The 18925-nt window shown below is 38.2% G+C and overlaps 1 protein-coding gene across 1 annotated transcript in view; it reads left to right on the top strand.

Annotated features, from left to right (window-relative positions):
- LanA (laminin subunit alpha) overlaps positions 1 to 18925 on the top strand; it is a 1178005-nt gene that overhangs the window by 170525 nt on the left and 988555 nt on the right. The window contains exon 6 of the mRNA XM_090374120.1: positions 16084 to 16356. Coding sequence (XP_090230246.1) covers positions 16084 to 16356 — 273 coding nt within the window. The remainder of the gene's footprint in view (positions 1 to 16083; positions 16357 to 18925) is intronic.

The raw sequence follows: 18925 nt of genomic DNA, 5'->3' as shown, positions 1-18925 counted from the left end.
ATTTAAAAAAATAAGAGGTATATTTAACTCATCACTGATATAAAGTGTTCATTGTCGAACAGCCCCAGGGGTTTTCCCATCTCCGCTGTCACTGATATAGCGAGTAATGGTTATAACGAGGAAATTTTGTCTGTCCCTTGATGCTCATTATAACCAAGTTCGACTGTATATATATATATATATATAAAAATTAAAATTGTAATTAATTAATATTATCCATTCTGCTGACCCATTTTAATTTACATATGCTTAATTTACATTACCTGTATATATATGTGTGTTTGTGTGTGTGTAGAGTGTTTTTATTAAAATGCACTGGGGTCTACTTTGCTTATTTTTAGATTTAAGCCATTTTTTGTCTTGACCTATTTTGTTATATTTGCACCGGAATTTTTGAATTTGGTGTTAAAATTAGACTTTTCAGTGTAAGGAAACATGGCACAACTGCATTTATAGCCAGCTGTTCAAAGCTAAGTTTGCACTGAAGGGTGAACATTATACGACTGTTGTGTTTGCTTTGTTAATTCAAATAAAATTGTTTTATGTTCATTTCAGAAATATAGAGCTGACATTTTTATACCAAACTGAAGATAGGGAACAACCTTCCCATTGAGAAAAAAAAAGCAGTTGAATGGGCAAAATTTTAATTTATAAATTGTAACATCTAATAATAATAGTAATATTCAAAATGAGAATTCAAAAATTTTACCTAAGGTATGTATATACCTTAGCTGAAACATACACAGTGTGTGTGTGTGTGTGTGTGTCTGAGTTGAAATGTATATTAATATAATGTATTTATTTTAATCTAGGTTGGGAGGGAGTTATGATTTTGCAATTTTGAACTGAGACATATAAATAGCTGCCAACTCTTCAGATTTACAATGGAGAATCCATCTTTTATTTTTGATTTGAACCTTCAAGTAATCTGTAATGCAATTGATACATTTAAACATTACATGATGGATAATTTGTAAAATAACTTTAATTTTTTTAAAAGTGATTATCTCTGCAAAATGGGAAAAATGTCAGAGATGTTACAATAGCATTATAATTATGCTAATTCCTGATTTCATTTTAGCTTTTCATAATCTAAATCCAAAAACTCTCAAACTACTATTAAAATAATCACTGATGCCCAACCCCACAAAGACTCAGGTCTGTGCATTCCACCTGCGAAACCACCTCACAAACAAAAAGGTTGGACTTTAAGTGGCAGGGTACTGTCTTAGAACATTGTGATGTCCCAAAATATCTGGGGATCTCACTAGACCGAGATGCCCAGTTACCTTAACATACAGGAAACACTGTGAAAACATTAAACAGAAGGTTGCTACATGCAACAATCTTCTAAAAAAAACTGACAAATTCAAAATGGGGTGCAAAGCCTAATACCTTAAAAACAACTGCCTTAGCATTATGCTGCTCGGTTGCCGAATATGCCAGCCCAATCTGGTACACCACTCCACACATGCAAAGAAGGTGTATGTACCAATAAATGACAGTTGCCATCTGATAACCGGCTGCCTAAAAGCTACTCTGGTCGAGAAGCTATACATCCTTGCTGGTATTGCCCCACTAGATGTGAGAAGGGAGATACAGGCAAGCACTGAACTACAAAAAGTGATGGAGAATCCATTACACTCCTTGTTTGAACAACCTTTTGTTCAAAGACTGAAATCAAGAAGAGAATTTCTTGCAATGACAAATGAACTGCTTATGAATGCCAGAAGTGTGCAAACTCAAGATTGGATGAGCCCACAAGAAAAATTACCCCCTGGACATCTGTATGGATGGAAATTTTGGCCGTCACTCAACCATCTTAGAACTGGCATTGGTAGATCCAGGGACAACCTGGAGAAATGGGGTTTCCAACCCCAAATTTCAACTCTGTGTGAATGTGGAGCTGAACAATCAACAAAACACCTTATGTTCCAACATAATTGGAACATAATTTACTGAAAATTTTTTATTTTATATATTAATTTAAAAAATTAACAAAATATACATATTCCGAATCAGTTGGTTGAAGGACATGGTTATGTACACAGGAATGACTAATGTGATTAAACTATACAGAATATAACTGAACATTACAAGAAACGGAAACATATATGAGAACAGTGTAGTTTCTTCACTTCATTGTGAAATTGTTATTTTTCTATACTAGCTTGTTAGTGAGGCAATGAGAGTTTGCAATATTCCTGATCTTGATTTTCAGCAGTGACTCATTACTTTTAAAGAATATATAGATAAAGGCACTCCTGGGTGGCAGTGGTCACAGTGTATTAATGTGGGATCTACTTAAAGATATAACTGCTGTCAAAGGTAAAGAAGAGAGATTTTGCTTTCATAAAGGTAACTACAATGGTCTCAGACAGTTTTTATCAAATGAAAATTCTAAATGGGAAGCATCCAGGGAGAAGTAATCATAAAAGCTACTAGGTTTTTTTACCAACTAACAGGTTACTGTTTAAGGTTTAGGCCTAAGTGGATGTGGGTTGACCTGATGACACTAGTGGCAGAGCAGAAAAATGCATGGGATGCTTATAAACTAATAGTAATAGAGGCATGTGATGCAAGAAAGCAAGCTTTATGAGCTTATGTAGCATCAGCCAAAAAAAAAAATTCACACAACCATTCCCTCTAAAAGTTTGTTCAGTTCCTCCTTGAATTTATTTAAGCTGTCAACTTCCACAATGACAGATGGAAGTTTGTTCCAGAAATTAACCACCCGCTGGCTAAAGGCGAATTTCTGCTCATATATTGTACAGCTGTCTTTCCTGAATTTGAATTTATGTTTCCTTAGGTTCGTAATCTGAGCAAGCGTTAGAATCCCATCAGAATTCAGTGCTCAACCCATTCAAGGCCACCTCAGTCAGATCACCTCACATGTGCCTAGTCTCCAGCTGCTGCAATTTTCAGAACTTAAACCTCTCTCTTGGTAAGAGGACTCTTTTGTTCCCCTCGCCAATCTTGTTGCCCTTCTCTGTACATTAGCATTAGTAGAGGCATATGATGCAAGAAAGCAAGCTTATGCAGGCATCAGCCAAAAAAAAAAAAACAAAAAAAAAACTATGCTCCCATTTCACCCCTCTGTTCGTTCCAAGTACCTGTCCAGCTCAGCCTTAAATTTATTTAGGCTATCAACTTTCGTAACAAAGGATGGAAGTCTGTTCCACCAACCAACCACCTGCTGGCTAAAGGCAAACTTCCGCACATCTATCCTACATCTGTCTTTTCTCAGTTTGAATTTATGCCCTCTCAAATGATTATTCTGAGCAATAGCAAGAATTCCATCAGCATTGAGCATGCTCAAACCATTTAAGGCTTTATACATCTCAATCAGATCACCTCGCCGGTGCCTAGTCTCCAGACACTGTAATTTGCAAAATTTAAGCCTTTCTTCATAAGAGCAACCCTTTGTTCCATTCACTAATCTTGTTGCCCTTCTCTGTACTTGTTCCAACAGCTCTACATCCTTCTTAAAACGGGGCCTCCAGACCTGTATACAGTACTCAAGGTGTGGCCTGACCATTGCCTTATATAAGGGGATAATCACCTCCTTATCCCTGCTAGAAAAATTCCTGTATATCATTAACAAGACACTATGAGCTACTCTTGTAGACCGTCTGCACTGCTCAGAAAATTTCATATCTGCCTGCACAATTACCCCCAGGTCCTTTTCGTTCTCTACCACTGTCAGTGTAGTACTACATAGTTGATACGACACTCTGGGGTTGCTGCTTCCCATATGAAGTACAGTCAGTCCTCGTATAACACGTGTTTACACTACACGAATTCAATCATACACGATTTATAAATAGGGGAACGATATCTTATATAACACGAACCGAATTCGCTTATGCACGATTCGCCTTTGTGTTTACAAGAAATGGCAGCCGAATGTGGAATCACCCCAACCGAACGCAACACGATAGGAATGAAGAGAAGATTCTGAAAATGTATTTATGTTTTTTATATCAGTGAAGGGGAAACACATTTCACCATAATAACGTAAAAACCAACACAATTCCAGCTATCGGTATAATCGCAAATGCAATTAGATCGAGTTTACTACCAGTTTATAACAGATTCCACTAGCAGAAACGCAACTGGAAATTATTTTTATTGTTTTATGGTAGTAACCCCCAGAAATGTGCTTTAGTAAAATGTGAGGTGTTAATAGTGTATCTCTGCCTTTACGGTGTTGTATATTCAGTTGCTACACGCGCGCAGCTTTGTTTATGTGTATCAAACGTGCCTCCTCGTTTTGTAATTGTGCTTTATTCCCTAAAAATGAATAAAATACTTAAAAGTGTGAAAAGGAAGCGTCCTGGTGAAGACACTGCAGATTCAGAGAGAAAAAGAAAAGCAATATCGATAAACAGAGGCGGACTGGGTCAAAAATTCTTACCCGGGAAAATTTGTAGTGGCCTCATACTATCGTTTATGGCCAAAATCACACCGGCCTTTGGCCCACCGAGGTTTGCCCAGTAAGGCTTATGGCCAGTCTGACTCTGTCGATAGAGAAAAAATATGAAATTGTGAAACGCTTTGAGCGAAATGAGAGACCATGTGATATTGCACGTGCTACAGGCCTAAATGAGGCAACACCGAGAATTAGAAAGATGCATAAAAAAGATGGCAACTTTCATAGCAGGAACAACTCAAAGTGTAATTAAAATCCATTAGATTAAGACACAAAGAATTGGAAGAGATGGAAAGGCTGTCATCTGTTTGGATAGAAAATCAAACAAAAAACAAGTTTGCTTATGATAGAAGCAAAAACATTAGCAATATTTTATTATGTAATAGTCGTAATAAAATACGCAAGTATTTTATTACCATTATTTATTGTGTTTGGTAATGATTTGGTTACAAATGTGTGTTCAATCTTGGATGGTCGGCACCTAATCCTATTTTTCCCATAGGACCTGTTGTTTATATTGCACGAGTTTGCATTGCATGAGGGTTTCTAGGAACACAACTATCGTGCTATACGAGGACTGACTGTACTTTACATTTGTCAATGTTAAACTTCATTTGCCACTTCTCAGCCCATCTTCTCAACTTTTCTAGATCCTGTTGCTCCAGATCCAGCGTACTGTCATTAGTGTCCTTAACAACCTTGCCAACCTTCGTATCGTCTGCAAACTTGGACATTAAGCTTGATATACCATCATCAATATCATTTATAAATACAGAAAACAATAATGGACCCAATACTGAACCCTGAGGAACTACACTAATAACATTAGTCTACGATGAGCAGTGTCCATTGATTACCACTCTGTCTTCCCCCACTCACCCATCCCTGCCTCCAATGCCACATTGCTCCAATTTGTGCAGTAGTCTTCCATGTGCAACAGTATCAAAAGGCAAGACTTTCCCTTAACAAAACCATGCTGTGTCCGAGCTATAACTGAAGTCTTGTCTAGATGATCCTGCAGTGCTTCTTTAAACAGTGCCTTCATTAAATTTTCTGGAACAGAAGTTAAACTCGCAGGTCTATAATTACTTGTCAGCCTTTGATCATCCTTTGTGAATTGGGGTCACATTTGCACATCTGTAGTCTATGGGTATCTCCCCTGAGTCCAAAGAAGTTCTCATAATTATGGCTAAGGGTTTGCTTACTTCCTTTGCTGCCTCCTTTAATATAACTGGATAGATCCCATCCACTCCGGGTGCCTTTTTTATGTTTATGCTTAACAATATCTCCTCTACTTTTCTCTCAGTTATTACAAAATCATCTAGCTCACTGCCAGAGTTTACTTCACCTCTGGCATTCCCTTTCCTGAATAACTCCTCTTGTGTGAATGTAGATGCAAAATACTTGTTTAGTTTGTTAGCCACCTGAGCAGGATCATCAACAGTTGAACCATCAATATCCAGTGGACCAATCTGATTCAACCCTTTCCTTCTAGCATTTACATAAGGAAAGAACTCTTTTCTGTTTTTCTTTGCATCCTTTGCCAAGGATTTTTCATAATTTGCCTTTGCCTGCCTAATCTCCTTTGTGACTTGGTTACAGATCAACTTATATCTATCATAGGCTTCCATGTCACCCATTAATTTATATGTATCCCATGCATTTTTCTTCTCTGCCACAAACTTCATTAATTCATATGACATCCATATAAGCGTAAACCTTGAACAATATTCATAGTTGGTATGAAAAGCCTAGTACCCTCCAAAATTAAGTTTCTGAAGGTTCCTCCCATTTAGAATTCACCTTTGGTAATATCATCAGTTGATACCACTGTATAGAATTTAAAAAATCTCTGGGACCACTGTAGTTAACTGACAAAAGCAAAAACCTTTCCCTTTACCCCTGATGGTAGTTACCTCTTTGAGTAAATCACAGCACACTGTGATTACTGCCACCTAGTGGTTCCTTTATCGGCAGATTATTAATGCAGGAAGAGTCACTGCTGATAATCAGATGAAAAGTATTATTCTGTCTGGTTGCCTCTCGAACATGTTGCTGTAGAAAACAGTCATCCAATAAATCATCCACAAAAGTCTTGCTATTGTTCAAGTGACCAACCCACAAAACCGGAAAGTTAAAATCCCCCATTATAAGTCATTTAGGTTTACTGGCCCACTATTTCTCTGCACAATTGCTCATTATGCTCATTAGATTCATTGGGCCTATAACACACATCTACTCTCATTTTCTCTTTCCAAGTGCTTATGTCACTTCATACTGATTCAACATTGAATTGTCCACCAAAATCAATTGGATGCACTTCCTTAGATTTTATGTGACAGCATAACATAGCCTCCCTTCGTGTCTTGTCTATCCTTTCTGTACACATTATACTCCCCAAATTCCAGTTCTGCACTGCTTGTATCTGTGTGCCATGTCTCTGTTATCCCAACAGTATCCCCTTTTGATGTCTTGACCAGCACACTTGAAATTCATCAAATTTATTTACTATATTGCTACAGGCGCAGTATAGTCAGTGTAGCTTATGTGCCATTAAACACCCATAACACACACACACTCCTGCCTCCACGTGGCGGGGCCGGTAACCTGGGGGGGAAAAGTTATCCTCCGGGGCAAAAAGGAGCAACCATGGATTGCGACAACTACCCAGCACTTGAGCCCAGATGCTCATGTCATGACATTAATGAAACCGAATGTGACGCATCCCAATCTAAGAGACTACGGAAAAATGAGAATGAACAGGAATATCCAACATTCTTCATACTGCATTCTCTTTCATCCAAACCTATGAGTGCCCTTTCACCATTTCTAATTCAGAAATGTTTAGAAAGTGTAGCTGGTTCACCGGAAATGGTGAAAAGATTGTGTTCTGGAGATCTACTAGTTGAAACAACTAAACATCAGCATTCCCAGGCACTACTGAAATTGTCAACTTTTGGCGGAATTCCTGTACAGGTCACCCCCTCATGCCACATTAAATAGCTCCAAAGGAGTAATAGCAGAGTGGGATCTGATGAATGTCGCTGAAGATGAGATAGTAGAAGAATTGCAAGAGCAAAAAGTCGTTCAAGCCAAACGAATAATGTTAAAAAAAGATGGTGAACTTGTTCCCACTAGGAACCTTAACTGCCGAGTACGTCCTTACATTCCCAATCCAATCAGATGTTTCAAATGTCAAAAATTTGGATGCTCACAAACAGTATGTCGAGGGGACCCTACCTGCCCGAACTGCGGCTCTAAAGCCCATTCACAAACAGACTGCACTGCAGAAACACCACAATGTCCAAATTGTAAAGGCCAGCACCCAGCGTATTCAAAAGCATGTGAACTCTGGAGGTTAGGAAAAAACATCCAAAAATACAAAGTTGAAAAAAAGGTCACCTACCAAGAAGCTAGGAAGCAAGTTATGCTCAACATGCCAAAAGTTAGCTATGCTGCAGCAACCAAAAAATATCAATCAACTGGAAGTTAGCTATGCTGCAGCAACCAAAAAATATCAATCAACTGGAAGTTAGCTATGCTGCAGCAACCAAAAAATATCAATCAACTGGTACATAAACAGCAGTCACAGTATCCCCATCCATTTCAATTGCCGATTGGGCTCGATCAGTGCTTTCGTCCCCACAACCACCATCTACAGAACAATGGAAATTAACTTGCGCTAGCAATAATCCGCTAACAGTACCACCAACTGCAAATGATACTTTGCCAGAAACTACAAAATTGAAAGCATCAGTGTCAAACACTGCAGACCAACCATGCTCAGGAAATATAGATATAGATTCTGGTACCCTGCAAGAAGAGGCCATTTTAGATTTACACGCAGAAGACGACATGGACACTGGACGTCCTGCCTTCCGGAAAAAAGAAAGGATGAAACTAGATCGATTCAAACAGGCTGGATACAAAAAACAGACAGAACCATTTACAACCTCTAAAACTAAATAATGCAGAACATTATACAATGGATCTATAGAGGTCTACGAAGCAATATTTTTGACATTTATGATCTCATCAAACAGCATAATCCAGTTATCATCTGCCTGCAACAAACCAATGTAACTCCACAGGTGACTCCAGTGATCAAAAACTATAGTATTTACCAACAAGACAGAAGCAGCAGCACTAACTCAACAAGAGGAGGCATAGCCATACTTATTGACAACAAGGTTCCTACCAAACAAATCCCTCTACAGACCACATTAGAGGATGTAGCGGTACGTATTGTTTTCAGTTTTATGCTAACCGTAGTCTCTGTGTACCTCTCCCCAAACAAAGAATTTACTGTAAAAGAGCTGGAGGATTTTATAAAGCAGCTTTCATCCCCTTTCATTCTGCTAGGGGATTTCAATGGGCACCATCCTATGTTGCGATCTCCCAAGATAGACAAACGAGGAAAACTCATTGAAACAGTTCTTGACAATCAGAATCTCACATTATTAAATACTGGTGCTAACACTTATTTCCACTTTCCCACCTGAGTATCTACTGCCATAGATCTATCAATATGTTCTCCAAAACTGTTCCCACTTATTCAGTGGTTAGTTTTAAGTAACCCACTGAATAGTAATCATTATCCGATCATTTGCAAATTGCAAACAAATAGAACCTCACATATAACCAGCCACATAAAATGGAAATTTAACAAGGCAGATTGGAACAAGTTCACCAATGCAATTTTCTTTGATGATCAAGTCATCAAAAGCCAGCCTATAGATTATGTTACTGACCACATTACTGCACAGATAAAAACAGCTGCAACTTGCTCTATGCCCAAAACCAGAGTTAGTCCTCATAGACATGCCAATGTCTGGTGGAATGATGCATGCCGTGATGCCAAAAAAGAACAGAATAAAGCATGGAATCTATTTCGCAAGAATCCAACAACTGACAACCTGGTAAATTTTAAGAAACGTAAAGCTAAGGCACGTTATGTGCAGAAAAAAGCGAAAAAAGATTCTTGGATCCGGTTTGCTTCCACCATTAATAAAAATACAGAGAGCAGAAAAATCTGGAACAAAATTAAAAAGCTGAATGGTAAATCTCACCCGGAATCAACACGTATTATAAGTTGGAAGAGTAAAGATTACTCCTCTGCAATAGAAATTGCAAACGCCCTAGCCGAATCCTTTTCTGAAATCTCTGCCACATCCGCATATGAGTCAGCCTTTAAACAGATAAAAGCCAACGCAGAAAAGCATAAGCTTACCTTTAAAACAACGGCATCTCTTCCATATAATCGACCTTTTACACTACTCGAACTAGTCAGCTAATAGTGCACCAGGGTCTGATGGAATACACTATATCATGCTCAAACACCTAAAGAAGAAAGCTCTGAACTAATTACTGATATATTTCAACCGGATATTCTCTGAAGGCTACTACCCTCTTTCTTGGCACCACTCAATAGTCCTAGCCTTTACTAAACCTGGAAAGGATCAATCAGATGCACAAAACTATCGGCCAATATCTCTTAGTAGTTGCCTTGGTAAAACATTAGAAAAAATGATTCACGCTTGATTAGTATGGTACCTAGAATCTCATTTGATAATGAACAGGAACCAGTACGGTTTTAGAAAAATCGGTCAACTCTAGATCTTATGATCAAGGCAGAATCCAACATACGGAATGCTTTTATCCGTAAAGAACATCTTGTCGTGGTCTGTCTGGATATAGAGAAAGCCTTTGATACCACCTGGCGCTATGGCATTCTTCAAAATCTGTATGCCACAGGACTCGGAGGTCAGCTACCACTAATCATACAGGCTTTCTACAAAACAGAACCTTTCAAGTGCATTACTGTAATTCTCTATCCTGCACATTTGTCCAAGAAGAAGGAGTCCCACAAGGTTCAGTTCTTAGTGCGATGCTCTTTGCAGTTAAGCTAAACAATGGAACAGAGAACATTCCAGTTAATGTTGACGCCTATCTATATGCAGACGACCTTACAATATCCTGCCATTCACAAAATATGCGCTCAATCAAGTGTCAATTGCAGCTCTCAATAAACAAAATACAATCATGGGCATCTCATAATGGCTATCGCCTCTCTGCAACAAAAACAACTGCTATCCACTTTTTGCAAAAAGCGTCAGCTGCAGCCAGATCCTGAACTAAGGTTAGGAATCCAACAACTACCACTTAGCAACAATATCCGGTTCTTGGGACTAGTACTTGACACTAAACTTAATTTTCAGGCGCATATAAGGCAATTACGGACGCAGTGCATGAAAAAGATAAATATCCTCAAAGTTATCTCTTCCATGGCATGGGGAGCCGATCGCTTCACGCTTCTGCATCTATATCGAACCCTAATAAGATCTCGTCTGGACTATGGAGCTCCAGTTTATGATTTTGCACGTAAGACAGCTTTGGCTTGGCTCAATCCAGTCCAACATAGTGCTCTGAGGATTGCCTCTGGAGCTTTTAAGATGTCCCCAGTACAAAGGTTTTATATAGAGATGCCAATGAGCCTCCACTAAATCTCAGGAGAAAAGTATTGTTTCTTAGCTATGCAGCCAAATTACGTAGCCTCTCTTCTCACTCCATCTGGACATATCTCTTTGAACCTCAGTGGGTAAACTTATACAGAAACAAACCCAATGAAAATAAACCTGCAGGTGTCCGGCTACAAGAGTTAACAGAAGACTGGGGCATCTATCTTGGAAATATATCTCAAGCTGCAGATGCAGTACAAGCACCATGGGCAATGTATACACCTCTTTGCGATAACTATTTTCTTCAGTGGGGAAAACATCCCTATCGAACAACAATATTAGACAGTTACATGCGGCTCATGCATTGGCCAATGCTCGTAGTCTCCAAATATATACAGATGACTCCAAAACTGATATATCCATAGGAGCTGGAGTAATCAGTCCTACAACCGCTGTTTCTGTCCAGTTACCACATGAATGCAGTGTTTTTACTGCTGAACTGTATGCAATCAAAATGACTCTAAATGTCCTCAACAATCATCTAAACACCCAGATCATAATATACACTGACTCTTTAAGTGATGTCAGTGCCCTACGGAATAAATCACAAAATTTCCATCCACTTATCCCACAAATTAGATCTCAGTTATATCACCTCAGTGAAAATAAGCAAACTGTCACGTTTTGCTGGATACCCAGCCATGTTGGTATTCAAGGAAACGAGCGTGCAGATGAAGCAGCAAAACACCCTACTTATTTCAATTACATCCCAGTTCCATATTCCGAATACAACAGTCATACGGCAGATATGCACTGAGATATGGTCTGAAATATGGCATCACCAAACAGATAACAAGCTCCTTCAAATAAAACAGAATCCACAGCTTTGGAGATCCAGTTCCCGATTAAACAGGCTAAAAGAGGTCGTGCTTGCTAGAGCACGAATTGGCCATACACATCTAACACACTTATTTTTACTGCTAGGTGAAGATCCTCCACTTTGCTCGCTTTGTAGTACCACACTTACCGTGAAGCATATTATCATTGAGTGTCCACTTTACCATTCAGCTAGAATTGCATGTTTCAGATCTCTACTGAATTCACAAAAACCACTGCAACTAAAACATATACTAGGAGATGATGCCAATTTGTCAGAATTGTTTATTTATCTGAAAATGATCAATGTATACAACCACTTCTAGACCCATCTATAATGTATTGATGAATTTTCAAAAATAACAGGGGCAATTTGGCCATAGTAGCCCTTTCACCAATAAATCCCACAACAACAACACACACACTATATTCCTAGCATTGGTGTACATGCAAGTATACATACACCTATTCTTACTGTTAGTTACCCTAACACACCCCATGTATTTACTTGTTCCATGATAACTCCCAGCTGCCCTTATAATCCCCAGTACCTTGCATTCCAGGATGCTGCTCATTCCTATAGAAGCACTGCAAGAATTACTTTCACCTCTGCCTCTGGCTACTGTTAATCTATTAGTCTGCAAACCCCCACCCAACCTAACAGTTGTCCGACCCACCTAACACTGCCTAAATAGCCTCAGCAAATATTCTTGCACCCTTTCTGTTTAAGTGTATCCCATCGCTGTGGAAGACATCTCTGTTATTAACAAGCACAGACACACTGAGAAAAATTCTATCCGATTAGCCTTTCACACAATCTCTCCATGGCCAAATTGATTGACATCATACACTCCCTCCTATCATGTCTAGGCAGAATTGCTGTCACTTTCAAATTTCACCCTTACTCGCGACTTTTTTTTTTCAACATTGTCCTGTACTTGGTTAAGTCCACAGATATCCTACTCTTAATGTCATTAGTGCCAATGTGTACAACAATATTACTCTGTGTGTGCTCAAATGATGATATCTGCTCTACAATGTCGTCATCTTTTGCCCCTGGTAGACATCATACCCTGGTCCTATTTCACCGGTGCCTCCGTAGCCAGGTGGGAAGGAGCAGCAGTGCGTAGCACACGCCTCTTAATTAGACCGGGGTTCGAGCCCGTCACCACCAAATACGGAGGATGCGGAAAGGTCAGGGAATGACCACCGCATATCCCGGAGCAATATGGCCTTAGTTGCTAATGCTCCTAAAAACCAAACAACAACAACAACCTATTTCACCTATCCTTTTTTGCACAATATGTTTCCCATCTCCCTGACAATAGTCACCAACAATAACTGGCTCCTTTGGGACCAGTGCATTCTGCTTTGAATGTTGCTGCTGTGTTGTGTGATGATCAAGTGCTAGCTCTGGCTTTGAGGTGGGCAGCTGAGAGCTTGATGGGTCCTCCAATGTAAGTCCTTCGAGGGCATCTGTCCTGTTCTCCAATCTCTCTTAAAGGCCCACAACAACGATGAGTTGGCACCTAAATTCTTCACACTGCTTACATCGAGCACACACCCCCTTGGCAACATTATGTCCCGTCCCAGAAAGTCTGCAAACATTTCACAAGGTGCACATTTCTTTAGGGTGTGATGTGTTGGAGAATTGCCCCCTTAAGTTCTCCCCCGAGCCACAGCACTCCCGCTACTTCGTGCACATTGCTTTGCTGCTCTAGTCTGCTGCACTATTTCTGTTTAAATACGATTTAATTAATTAACAATGAAAATTAATAAGGTTAATAAATTTAATCGATTAATTTACTATACTATACTTGACTATACAATTCTATACTAAGCTAATGCAGTAATATGTATTCTGCTATAGTTTTACGTTATACCTTTACTCTCAAATTCGAGATATACGTTATCAAGTTACCACATACCGTAACAATCACAATGCTAGATTTGTTATATCTTAGCTAAATACAAAAGATATATGCCCAAAAAGTGATTAAAACATTCAAAATACTTATATTACTAAATTACAGTTGCTCAGAGCGAAACGGATACAAAAATACAGATTGTGACAGGTTTAATAATGTGACAGGAACAACACCATACCATACTTAGACACCCTTGTCCGGCGCGAGGGCACGTGCTTGAAGACAACAGTCCATCGTAAACCTATGTGTGCTGGCCAATTTACCAACTTCCGGTCCGCACACGCACGTAGCCATCTTCTTGTCACTGCATGAACCTTACTAACTCACGCCTGGACACACTCTAGCTCTGTAAATGAGAGGCGCACCGAAATCACTAAAGTCAAGGTGGATCTTACGAGGTGTGGCTATCCCATCAATACCCTTGACAGGTGTGACCTACAGACACGCGACCGCGTAGCAACCGACAGAAACATCCAAGGTGATGACTCAGCCACGAGCGCCTTTATCCCATACTACCCAAACCTATCACAACAGGTCTGTAGAATCTTAAAATCACATGGGATAAAGTGCGTACAACTCCCAGGCAGGAAATTACGATCCCTCATCTCTAAGTTAAAAACACCTGTCCCCACCCTACTACAGAGCGGATTAGTCTACCGCATCTCTTGCCGTGACTGCGCTAGCTGCTACATCGGGGAAACTGGGAGACGGCCCGAAAAACACCTTTCCGAACACAAAAGAGCAATGCACTTAGCGGATGTAGAGCACTCAGCTATTGCCAAACATGTTTGGGCAACCCATCATGATATTGACCCACACCGCGATGTCGTGATTGTGGATAAGTCCTGCCACTATCTGCGCCACGCCTGGTTGGAGTCGTTAAACATCAAATGCTCCAATACCTCAGTGAACAGGAACAGTGGTTGTCAAATCCACCCTATCACCGAAGCAAAGATCCTGTCCATTGACAAACGCGGCCACGTCCACATACATCACAGCCACAGGCTTCAACATCAAACAATTAGCCACACACTTCACGTACAAGATTGGCAGTACACGCCTCCATTCTAACTGTCATTTCATTTCAACTGAAGAAGGTTAACTAAACAACCGAAAGCTTTGTATCTAATCTAATATAACGTATGTATATTTCCTATTATTAAACCTGTCACAATCTGTATTTTTGTATCCGTTTCGCTCTGAGCAACTGTAATTTAGTAATATAATGAATCCAGAGCACACAGGCCTCTTTAATCATATTCAAAATACTTATTTATTACAATTAAAACTCTACTATTCTTCTACGGTACTGATTACACCACGATATTCCAGCCAAAACACTAATACGATAGCGATAAGAGTAGTGAGTTGTAACTTACGAAGTCACTAGCTAAATTTAAAAAAATATGCTAATGAATGCTACTAAGCCACTAAGCCTACTTAATCAATTTGTAAAACAGAAATTAATCTGTCAACTAATCAAAAAATACAACAGATATATGCCGAAAAGATTTTTAAACCCTTCAGAATACTTATTTATTACAATTTGAACCTATTCTTCTTTGCTGCTGGTTATGCTACAGTATTAATGCCAAAAACACCGCTAGGATAGCTGTAGGAGCAGCGAGTTGTAATGTACAAAATCACTAGCTAAATTTAAAAAATTAAGTAACGAATGCCACTAAGCTTATTTAACCTATTTGTAAAACACAAATTAATATGCTAACTAATAAAATATATGATAAAATTTCAATGAAAACTTATTGGCTTGTAGCAGCTACAGAAGTCTGTCTTCACCAAGCGACACCTGATGGCCAAAAAGATGACCGAAGAACCAGAAGGCTTGATACTGTCTTTCAACGATCTGTGTGCTGTTGTCATCCACCACTAGCAGATACAGCATATGATCCAGCACTTATCCAGTAGGAGACCATTTCTGACCAGCTTGATTTCAACCAGTTGGAAATGAAATTCATTAACATGACGTGTTGAAGTTTAGTTACCACTGTTTTTCGCGTGTGATTGCATACAGATTGGAACTATATGCAGTCTATGCATGAATGCAGCTATATTCCTCTATTGTAAAATTAACATTCTGAATGTATGGTTTTGTATGTAAATACTTTTTCTCAGCATTGAAAAAGGGCTAGAAGAATAGCCAAAGATATGTGGATTTAATGTAATAGTTAAGTTACTGTATCAGAAATTATTAATACTATTTCTGGCCTAGTTAGTATGAGTCATTTTTTTTTACAAAATGGCTAAATTTTGGAATTTTGATTCTTTGTCAGTTAAAAATAAAGAGAAAAGAAAAACATTTATTTTATGCTTAATTTTACTTGTGTACATATAAAAAAATTCAAGGTTTTTTCCCTTCCACTCCTATTAGCTTGCAATTGTGATTTGTCATATTCTACTGGAAACTGTGCTGATGGTAGTGGACAATGTGAATGTCGCTTGGAATACCTTTCTCCTTACTGTGATAAGTGTAATACTGGTTTTTATGGATATCCAGTTTGTCGACCTTGTGATTGTAATATTAATGGCACGTTAGGCCCTGTGTGTGAAGTTGGCGGAGGCCAATGTCCTTGCAAGCCCAATTATTCTGGTAAAAATTGTGACCACTGTGTAGATGGATATTTTGGATTTCCTGCCTGTTTGCGTATGTATTTTGATTTCTATTTGATATTTGAAAGAGTGAAAATATTTTGATAGTAAAATGAATATAAAAATAGAGTAAAAATATTAAAAAAAAACAAGTAATGATGCTATAATAATAATTTTAATTTTTATAATTTAATATTTAGTACCAGACATTGATATATATATATTTTTTTTTGCAATATAGGGCACACAGATAGAATACTACTCTTTGAATACATCTTTAGTGTGTAAGCATATTCTTGAGAGACCAGAGCGTTTACTTTTTAAGAGAAAATGTTTTCTTTATTCACTGTCTCTTTTGCTCAATTTCTTTCCATAGTTTTTTTGGAAACATTATTAATGTAAAAGCTCAAATACAGTAGAGTTTCAGAATAATGGCACCTTCGGGGATTCAAGATGCCGTTATTTCAATTTCTCCGTTATCTAGAAAGTTTATTTTTAATTTATTTAAATCAGAAATAGAGAGATTAAGAATGCAATGTTATTAACTGCACATAAAAAACATAAACATGTTGACAATCCAATGTTATATTCTGCCATTAATACACTCCTGCTTATGCCCCATTCTATTTCTCTTTATTATATCAAGTTCAGTCTCTGCAGGTAGCACAGTGATATTGTCACCATCCTCTCCACACTGGGTGGAAAAGGCCCGGGTTTTGGATCCCGTCGATGACATGAGGAACTTTTATGCGATTTTGATGTATAAACATCTATGGTGGCACTAGAGTAAAATCGATTGGTGACGAAGTTTTCTTGTAACGGAAGTGTATCACTTCCTAAATGGCGCCAACGTTGCTAACTCAGTCACTAACTAAATGACACCAACTCAGTCACTAATGTTGATTTTGTACAGTAAGCAGCGGGTAGTAATGTTATGCAAGAATAAAAGCAGAATATTATGCAAGAAAGTGGGTAGTAATATTATGCAAGAATAAAATGCAGACTTTAATAAAATCTACTTCTCAAGATTTTGATCAACATCAACCTTCTAAGTAGCATAAATAAGTAAGTTTTGATCAAACCGTTCAAAAATTTAAACGGTTTACAATTTCGATAAGATTTCACGATAATATACAAGAATAAAATGTAAGATTTTGATCAACATCGAACGTCTAAATAATGAAAGTAAGTAGCGTAAGTAAGTTTCAATCAAACCGTTCAAAAATTAAACGGTTTTACTCTAATGGTGCCATAGATGTTTTAACATAAAATGAAACATCTTTCGTGCGTACAGGGTACACACACACACACACACACACACACACACACACACACTGCTTTTTTTTTTTTTTTCACTCCGTGGCTGTCAGTCTCAGGCATAGATAGCAAGGGTTTTTCGTCCAGGCAAATTGACCAGAAAACACACACAATTTACAGACATAATACACATGGGTATATGAATTAACTTTCCTGGTGACCCTAATGTAATAGTTTGGATTATATCAAGTTAGTCGCTAAGCTTTAATGTTCTTCTTCTTTTATTCTCTGTATGAGGTTTATTAACTTTAGGAGCCATAGTGAGGGGTTTTTAATTTAAAATAAATGTAAAACAGCGGTATAATCTGTGATATCAGTACAGAATTCACTTTAAAAATGGCGAACCTAAACAAATTCAGTAATCACATGACCTGTCATTTTCTTTTTCAGCACTGCTAGACATCTGCACTAGGGCTTGCAAACCGGTTTTCATATTGAGTTGTTAAAACCGAAACCAAGCTTCTAAAACCGGATTCGAATATTTTCTTAGTTAGCCCTCGAATATAGTTTTTTTGTTTTTCTTTTGTTTGTTCGTTTGTCTGGATTGTTCAATTGCTTTATGTTTTAAACATGTATTTTATTTTATTTTATGTTTAGATACGAACCTCATGGGCAAGTGGCCCAAATCTAGGAGGGGTACCTTTTATCTTCCCACCTGTATCATGGCACGATGCAGGTGTACTCATTTACGACTGAGTGAGTCGGAGCGATAGCGTAAAAGAAAATGCTCAACATTTCTCCGTTCCATCTATCTTGTTTGCCAGGCAAGTTAATGAACGCGCCTTATTGATCGTAACCCACTAGAAACAGATTCGCTGAATATTGCATCAAATTTCAATCGTAGAAAGTTTTTTGCTTCTTTATTCCTATTAAATTTGCGATCAATTGTCCTCCAAAAAGCAGCTTCACCAAAAATACAATAGATTTAATTGGGGAAAAAAATTGCAAGTAAAAAAATAAAAAATTTATTTCGTGAAAATTTTGAAGCTTGCCTCGTTTAGACTCTTCATTTAGTGCTTGCGGGAGTGACGCATAGTATTGTGCCTTTGTTATCTTCAATATTTTTATTTAAAATTGTCGGTGATATAAATTCCTACTAATTAATATTTATTACTCTTAATATGTCTAAGATGAAATCAAATGTATGGAATTATTTTGCTCGAAAAAGCAAAGATGAAGCACTATGTTCGAAATGTCAGAAGATAATGAAGTCGTCTGGAGGATCTACATCATCTTTGATGTTACATTTAAAGAAAATGCATCAGATTGACATTAAACAAGATAACAGTGAACCTCCCGTAAAAATG

This window comes from Mastigoproctus giganteus, chromosome 5, assembly GCF_048544385.1.
Source record: "Mastigoproctus giganteus isolate SK-2022 chromosome 5, ASM4854438v1, whole genome shotgun sequence".
Taxonomy (NCBI): Eukaryota; Metazoa; Arthropoda; class Arachnida; order Uropygi; family Thelyphonidae; genus Mastigoproctus; species Mastigoproctus giganteus.
The sequence above is the reverse complement of the archived record's forward strand: the minus strand, read 5'-3'. Positions and strand labels throughout refer to the sequence as shown.